At 30.2% G+C, this 9,089-nt stretch overlaps 1 protein-coding gene across 1 annotated transcript; it reads left to right on the plus strand.

Annotated features, from left to right (window-relative positions):
• Positions 1–4,605: 4,605 nt before the first annotated feature.
• LOC111379989 (ATP-dependent DNA helicase PIF1-like) lies at positions 4,606–8,308 on the plus strand. Its single transcript, XM_023003444.1, has 6 exons — positions 4,606–4,821; positions 4,882–4,996; positions 5,087–5,715; positions 7,773–7,845; positions 7,954–8,010; positions 8,154–8,308. Exons 1-6 carry the CDS (start codon positions 4,606–4,608, stop codon positions 8,306–8,308), a joined length of 1,245 nt encoding a protein of 414 aa, XP_022859212.1.
• The last annotated feature ends 781 nt before the right edge of the window (positions 8,309–9,089 follow it).

A 9,089-nucleotide genomic window follows, 5' to 3' on the forward strand; every position in this document is an offset into this window, starting at 1 on the left:
TATATATATATATATATATTAGTAGCTTTTGTAATTATATACAAGAGATTTAGAATCTAAAATGTAAAGAGTTACTTACTATTATAGTAGTAGGTAAAAAAAACGGTAAAAGTTATTTCAGGTCAGAGTTAAAAAAAATTGTAATTGTAACTTTGATTTTTTTTAAAAATGTAATTGTAAAAGCTATTTATAAGTAAGCTATTTAGAAGTGAAAAATATGAACTTCGATTTTTAAGTATACATTTGTAAAATGTAAATAGTTACTTACGAGTATAAATTTTTTCGTTTTTTTTTCTAAATTGCTCGATTAAAATGATTTTAATTTTAATTATTTGTATTTATTATATTTTTTTACTTCTTTTCCGGTGGATTGGTGGAAATTGTATAGCTTCTTGTTAAAAAAAAACTCAGAATGATATTTTTGTCACGTATGTTTTCACATTGAACTGGTTTGAAATGTTTGATTCAAATGATTTGTCTTTTTCATTTAATATAATAAATAAAAGAAGATCTAAAAAATATATAAAGTAATGTACTATCTATCACTTTCTCAAGTTATCCAGTCCCTTTCCTTCCTTCAATTGGATTGATTTGTCTCCAAAAAATTCAAGCTTTCGTCTACGAAAGAACTTTCCATATTAAAAACTTTCGATATTCTTCTTTCTTTTTGTACGAAAAAAATTCGTGTAGTCGTCATCTCGATCTTGGAGAAGAAAATCATGGAATTTGTAACGATTCTATTTGGGTATGTCCTTGGAAATTTTTGTTATTGTTTGTGTTTTTTATTTTTTATTTATTTAACATATGTTATTTTTTATCCTGTCTACATATGAAAATTTAGTTTCGCTCATATTTTTCTACGTAATATGAGGTATGTTATTCTTTCTATATATATACATGAAAATCTAAGTAAATTTTTCTTTATTTGTTGGATATAACTATGAATGTTTTATTTTTCATTTTTTTTCTTTCATATGTATTTATTTCTTACTATTTTTTTCAAGTTTAAGTAATGTAACATAATTTTTTTGTTCTATGTATACAACTTGGTTACATCTTTCTTTCTTTACCGTTATCTACATGAGAAGTTTAAGTTTTTCGGTCATTATTGTTTATGTTTAATGAAGATTACAACAGTTTGGTATAGGAATGTTTGATTGTTATCCTCCAGTTAGTACGATTTATAGTTCTTTTTTTACGTGCATTTCTGAAGAGGATTGTTGATTTGTGGAATGTTTCCTAATATGTATCTGAGTTCAGTCAATTTAGTTTATACTGTGTTTAATGTAATATTATCATTATTTGTTGATTTTTAATTAAATTCATAATTTTTTCTATTATTGAAATCAAAGGTCAGTTCATTGTTTTCATGGATTATTTCGAAAAATCTATGAATGAAGAGTCTGGTGGTTTTGATCTTCAAACTTTGTCCCTAAGTACAAGTCAATCATATAATGCTTTCATTTGGCAACAACAAAATCGAAGGCAGGCGGATAGGAGATATCGAAATGAAACTGTAAGTATTGATCGTAGTAAAAGAATAAATGATCGTATGTTATCTACAAATAATACTTCTGAAGTTGATTATGGGCATGAATATATAATACATTCTGTGGCATCTACTTCGAATGAAGAAATGATAAATTTTTTTGATTCTGAATTATGTTGAAGCTCTAATTTGTTAAGTGTACCAGCAACTGCATATATATTACCAATTTGTGCTTATTGTAAGTATTGTGGTGCACGCAAATTGTATAGAGAGACTAAAGGTTTTTGTTGTTCTGATGGAAAGGTGAAACTTTGTATGCCCGATTCATCGGATGAATTTGTACTTTATTTACGTCTAAAGAGTCTATATCTATAAAATTTAAAAAATATACACGTTCATATAATAACCACTTTGTGTTCACTTCATTTGGTGTAAAGTGTGATAAAGAACTGTTTAAAACATACAAAGGTATCTACACATTTAGAGTTCAGGGACAAGTATATCATTATGTAAATCAACTTATACCGGATAATAATAAGCCTTGTTATATGCAATTATATTTTTATGATACAGCTAATAAACTAGAAAATCGTATGAAAATTTCAGAACACCTGATAGAATCTATTTTATTTCTTCTAATCGAAATCTTGAAGGTAAATCTGTATAGTAAATTTTTTAGGTTTTTAAGCAGTATAACTGATCTGCATGAGCATCAAATTCAAATAAAATGTCACCCAGGACTCGATCGGAGAATCTTTAATACTCCGTCGGCATCTCAAGTAGCTGCTCTATGGGTTGAGGATGATGAAAATACAAATATTAGCGTTCGTGACTATATTTGGTCATTCTGATGATTCGCATAGGGTTCATTATTATTATGGTTGTTATGATTCTCTACAATATCCTTTGCTCTTTCTATTGGTGAATGGGTTGACATGAAGGCATTCTAAGATACGAACAAACATCTTCTCAAATTGCACAGTTTGTGGACAATGTCGCTGATCCTAATGTAATAAATTCTGTGGCTCAAATTATTGAAAAAGAGGCTGCAGGTTTGCTATACACTTTCTTGTGTCTATTATAGTTCTACAAATGTGATATTGAAAGTAAATATAAAATTTTATTCATTCTCGCTTATGTANGAAACAAATTCGTGCTGAAATTTATCAAGGTATCGTAGACAGTATACATAATGGAGAAACAAGAGGGTACAAAATTGAAAAGAAATTTGTTTTACCACAATCCTTTACATGTGGACCTAGAGATATGCTAAGGAGGTACTTAGATGCTATGGCTCTTGTCCAACGTTATAGAAAGCCAAATTTATTTATAACTATAACATGTAATCCAAATTGGCCAGAAACTAAGCAAGAATTAAAACATAATGATGAGGTTCAAAATTGACTGGATCTTATTGTACGTGTATTTAGAGCAAAATTAGAAGAATTTAAAAATGATTTATACAAGAGAAATATTTTTGATCCTGTTATAGCTCATATATACGTGATTGAATTTCAAAAAAGAGGCCTCCCTCATGCACATCTGTTGTTGATTTTTAACTGTGGTCATAAAATTTCTTCCACTAAATAAGTTGATAAAATAGTATCTTGTGAAATTCCTGATAAAAATATACATCCTTATCTTCATTCAGTTATTGTAAAGTACAATATGCATGGTCCTTGTGGAAATCTAAATCCTAAAAACACATGCATGGAGAAAAATAGTAGTTGTAAAAATAAATATCCAAAAGATTATTGTAATAGTACAATGTTTGGAGATAATTCGTACCCACTGTATAGGCGGCGTAATAATGATATTTATGTTAAAGTGAGAGGTAAAATGTTAGACAATCAATGAGTTGTGCCATATAATCCTTATTTAAGTGTAAAATTCGACTGTTATATCAATGTTGAAGTATGTTCTTCTATTAAAACTGTTAAATATTTATACAAATATGTATACAAAGGTCATGATTGTATTAATTTTTTGGTTGGCAAAAATAACATAAACAAAGATATTGATGAAATTTCTACTTACCAATCTGTTAGATGGATATCCCTACCTAAAGCTATGTGGAGGATTTTTGCTTTCAATTTATCGAAAATATATCCAGCTGTTTGTGCTTTACAACTTCATATTGAAGATCATCAATGTGTAACTTACAAAAATGCGGACAATTTATCTTCTGTTATTGAGAATGAAAATACGAGAAAAACTATGTTAACTGAGTTTTTTTGAGTAAATAAAATAAATGAATTTGCTCGAACGTTTTTATATCGAGATTTCCCAACGCATTTTGTTTAGAATGCATCTAATAAAACATGGACACCTAGAAAGAAGCAAATTGTTGTAGGACGAATTGTCTCGGTAAATCCATCTGAAGGAGAACGACATTTTCTTCGTCTTCTTCTTAATCATATTAGAGGTCCAACATCGTTTGATAATTTAAGGACTTTCAATGGGGTAAATGTTGGTACATTTCGTGAAGCTACGCTTCTCTATGGTTTATTAAAGGGAGATACTCGTTGTGAAGAATGTTTATCTGAAACTATTATTTACGAAATGCCTTATTCTTTAAGACGTCTTTTTACTACACTTCTTACGATGTGCAATCCAAATAATTCTAAGTTACTGTGGGATAAATTTAAGCTTATATGATAGATGATTATGTAAATGAAAATATGTCCACTGAAATTGTCGAAGTACGAGCTTTAGAGGATATAAATTCTATTTTAGAATCACTAGGTAAAAATATAAACGATTATGGAATTGTGTCATTTAACGTAAATATAGATGACGATGAAAGATTGATGAGAATTGTTGCAAAGGAAACAACCAAATTGAATATTGAAAGAAACTTTAGTTGTGCAGCGATGTTAAATAAAGAACAACAATTTGTATATAATACAATTATGGAAAAAGTACAAGATGAATCAAGTTGAATTTTTTTCATCGATGGTCCGGGTGGGACAGGAAATACTTTTTTATATAGAGCACTCTTGACTGGTGTCAGATGTCGACATTTTATAGCTTTAGCAACTGCATTGTCCGGAGTGGCTGCATCTTTATTTCTCGGAGGTCGAAATGCTCATTCAAGATTTAAAATCCCTCTAGAAATGGTAGGTGAAGTCAATTGCTCTATTAGCAAGCAATCGGCATTAGGAACTTTATTGAAAATGTGTTGGCTAATAATTTGGGATGAGGCACCTATGGTAAATCGTTGTGCTGTAGAATCTATAGACAAAATGCTTAGAGACATCACTGATTGTAACTTGCCTTTTGATGGAAAAGTAATAGCTTTAGAAGGAGATTTCAGACAGATTCTACCAGTTGTACCTAAGGGAAACAAAGAAGACATAATAAATGCTAGCATGATTTACTCGTATTTGTAGCCTTCCTTTATACATTTAGCACTGGTTGAAAATATGAGAGCGAAGTCCGATCCCATTTTTTGTGAATACTTACTTCGAATTGGAGGTGGAACAGAACAAGAACATACTTGCAACTGTATTAAACTACCAAATAGTATAGTTCTACCATTCGAAGATAAAATTACGTCTTTAAAAAAATTGATACAATGTTTGTTTCCCAATATAGACACATATGCTGATCATTTATATACGATGGTCAATCGTGTTATTCTTACTCCTACAAATGAATGTGTTGACTATATTAATGGACTTTTGCTTGAACAAATTCCTGGTCAAAGTTTCACGTACTATAGTTTTGATGATGCAATTGAGAAATTAGAACAAAGCCTGCAAGAAGACTTCTTGAATACTTTGACACCAAATGGTATTCCACCTCATGAGTTGAAACTGAAGATGAATTGTCCTGTAATGTTATTACGAAATATCAATTCTTCCGAGGGGTTATGCAATGGAACACGCCTTACCTGTCGAAAATTTGAGAGAAATGTCATTCTTGTTGAAATCACAACTGGTGAATATCGTGGAAAACAAGTTTTCTTACCTAGGATCCCTTTCATACCTCTTAAAACTGATCGAACTACGATTCCATTTAAAAGGACTCAATTTTCAATTAAACCATGCTTTGCAATGACAATAAATAAAGCACAGGGTCAGACACTTGATTTCGTGGGTTTGTACCTACCAAAACCAGTTTTCAGCCATGGTCAATTATATGTAGCACTGTCAAGAGCAAAAATAACCAGATCTATTAAAGTTCTACTCAAACCGACCAATGAAATCATACGCACAACTCATGTACTAAAAATGTTATGTACAAGCAGATTCTTTCGTTCATATATTCATACAACTGCACCTCTTTAAAGGTATATGTTCGATTTATTGAAATTTCTTTCTTTGTCCGTAATTTCTCTGTCGACTATGCTAAATGAAATGTTTTTTTTCCAACTACAATGCAGATGTTAGATTATTTTAACTGTTGATGAATGGAATGGAGTGGATCATTTTTGTAAGAATTCTAACTGATTAGCATTTTGAAATTGTTATTCAAAATATAAATGACATTCTACTTCAAAACAATTTTTTTTCAAAGTATCTAAATCAATTTAATTTATGCAGCATATGGACATTCAAATTTATGTGAAGAAAGTCAAGGAAATGTTCGTGCATAGGAAAATTATTGGAGCACACTCTTTTCAAAAATTAGTTACTTGAGGTAAACCAAGCTTTCAAGTCTTCAGATTTAAAGATAACTTGTGATGGAGACATAAATAACACAAGTTCTTCTACACTAAAAGAAAAAAAAATGAGTGATGATGATTGAGATATTTGAGAAGTTTTTGGCAACAACTATTTTCTTCTTTTAAATCATGTAGTGTTTAAACTGTCTAGATTAGAAACGATATATACATCAGGGTGTTTGGTTTGCTTTATGGGTGCTAGATAACATCAATTATTGTTGCAAGCTTTGTTGATAAATCTTTTATTTATTTTTGTCTTCTAATTAGATTTATTTTCATCCAAGTAATCTATACCTACATAAACTTATTTTGTAAGTGACATGATTTATTATATTTAGTTGTCAAAGTTAAAACTTTTTAAGATGGTAAGTTGAAATTTTTGATAAACAACTAGCAAAACAATAATGCTTAATGAAAACTAATTATAAAATTGAAAATTAGTATAGTTATGAAACTATCATTAAACTATATCATTAACAACAAAAGAAATATATATATATACACACACACACACACACACACACACACACACACACACACACACACACACACACACACACACACACAGGAATTTGGTGTTGACTTGCTGTGCGAAGATGTCTACTTTCCTGTTTGCACACACAGAATGTGCGGGGTTACATCGCACACCGCCGCAAAATTTGTGCGGGAACACAATTTGTGTTGGGGTAGCCCCCACTAAAATGCACATAATTATGCGAATAATCTCCTCACATTTGTGCGGGCTACCTCGCACGCACCATTTGTGCGGGGTAGCCCCACACATTTGTCTGGCTGCCCCTTACAAATTGTGCCTGTGCACCCGCACACCCTTACAAAGTGCGGTTACCTTGCACATTGGAATGTCCCTCTCGTGCGGTATCCGCACAAATCTGCAGAATACGACATCACTCGCACGAGGGGTATACCCGCATCTTCATTGCTTTCTCTAAATACTATCAACAATATTTTGAGCTATATGAAATTTTAAATAAAATATATATTGTTTTGGTCAAAAATTAATACAAGAAACAAAAAAGTATTATCTCTTTCTTTCATTTTTTGTTCCCACAAAATCTTGCAAAACATTACAAATCTTGCAGAGTCACGAGAATCCTATAAGAAGGTGCCAAAACCATTGCACATATTATGTATATTTCTACAACTGTGGAAATACTTTGTCTATTCTACATGTGAGCCTCTCGTCAAATCATTGAAAAGAGCAACGCACATTTCTTTAGCTTAAATACATTCACAGACCATTTGTTCTCATCAAAAAAATTTAAATATTTTTACCTGCTAGTTACACCAACCCAAGTTTGCTCAAAAAATTCAGATGTTGTCTATTCATTTTTTTCTTACTTTTTAGATAGATTTTTAGTTTTACATAATTTCTAATTTTCAATATTTAATTGTGTTTCAAATCATATGATGTATGTAATTCTTTCTAAATTTAGTAGACAAAAAAATGGACGTGTCAAATAGCTTCTCCAAAATCATCGATATTTCACTAAATCATAACATTCGTTTTGTAAGTTATATAATAATTTCTTTTTCCAGATTTTTTAAAATCTTTTTAATATTAATGTACAACTTATATTTTTTTGGTATTTGTAGATACTTCCTATATCTTTTATCAATTACTGGGAACCAGAATTAGGTAATACACTACGATTAACTGCATATGATGGTATAATCATCACAATACAGTTAGAAAGAATTGACGGAGAAATATATCTGGCTAATGGATGAGAAGATTTTTTCGATCATCTTAACTTACAAGATGATTATGTTGTAGTATTTGAATCTAATGGAAGTTCAATGTTGAATATGAGTATATTTGATCATATCCTACGTTTGAAGTAAAACTTATGCTCGATCATAACAACCATCGAGAAATTATAAGTGTTATTTTTAATACGTCATTCTGTGTTTACCTATTCCACATCATTCTTAATATTAGTAAATTATTAATCCGTGTTTTTGAGTCTATACCAGGAAGAATTACAAAACACCATTTGCGAAGACATGTGCAAAATGTTCGAATCCTCGACTATTTACTTCACTACTTGGATATCACTGCAAATTCAGGAGAAAATGGTGTAATGCGCCGGCTTAGCGTAGGTTGGGCAGATTTTCTAGTAGACAAGTAGCTACAAATTGACGATACATGTGTATTTGAACTATTAAATAAGGAATCTCCAATATTTATGGTTTACAAAAAAAACCATAATAATAGGACTCTAATATGTCTATGAAACATTTTTTTACTAATGATATTTCTAGCTAATAATGTTTAATTTTTATATTTATGCAATAGATAATTATCTCATCGACAGTTTCATAGACTACATTTTTTCCTTTCTTTTTGCATCATAATATTAATAGAGTATACATCATCGACATACAGGATTCATAGACAAAATATGAAGTTATTCTTTAAAAAATGAAGGATATTCCACGAGCATTCTACTTGAGAGCATTCCAAACTAAGCCTAATTCGTCAAATTATAGATTTGACATCATCTTCATGACAGATTTGACAGATTTAGACGATAGAAACACCTCAAGTGAAAAAAGGTAAGAAAATGTTGAGAAAAGCATTTATACAAACTCGCATGAGGAAAATTCGTTGCCTCCAACAAAGAGAGCCATTTTCAAATCTTCCAATGATGCTTCAAATTCAAATGTTACTTCTGACATAAATTCGTTTGCTCCAAAGCAAAAGATAGAGTGAAGAATGACTGAAATATTTTTGTTTGTGAAAAAAATAGATGGCTTGTTATTGTCAGCTTTGTTTTTCTTTATTTTGACAACCATAATGTTGACAAATGATGTATGTATAACATGCTACTTAAATCATTTATTACTATCCATTTATTATGGATAATAGAATATTTAATTTGTATTTTTACAGTTAATTGTCAACATTAA

The sequence above is a fragment of the Olea europaea genome, chromosome 3 (genome assembly GCF_002742605.1).
Source record: "Olea europaea var. sylvestris chromosome 3, O_europaea_v1, whole genome shotgun sequence".
In the NCBI taxonomy this organism is placed as follows: Eukaryota; Viridiplantae; Streptophyta; class Magnoliopsida; order Lamiales; family Oleaceae; genus Olea; species Olea europaea.

Bases quoted from the DNA above. Each gene is read 5' to 3' on its own strand.
- LOC111379989 (XM_023003444.1), top strand. From the start codon at position 4,606: ATGGTAGGTGAAGTCAATTGCTCTATTAGCAAGCAATCGGCATTAGGA. The intron at 4,997-5,086 runs GTATTAAACTAC...TTCCCAATATAG, and splicing joins ACAAGAACATACTTGCAACT to ACACATATGCTGATCATTTA. The intron at 7,846-7,953 runs GTATAATCATCA...ATTATGTTGTAG, and splicing joins ACGATTAACTGCATATGATG to TATTTGAATCTAATGGAAGT.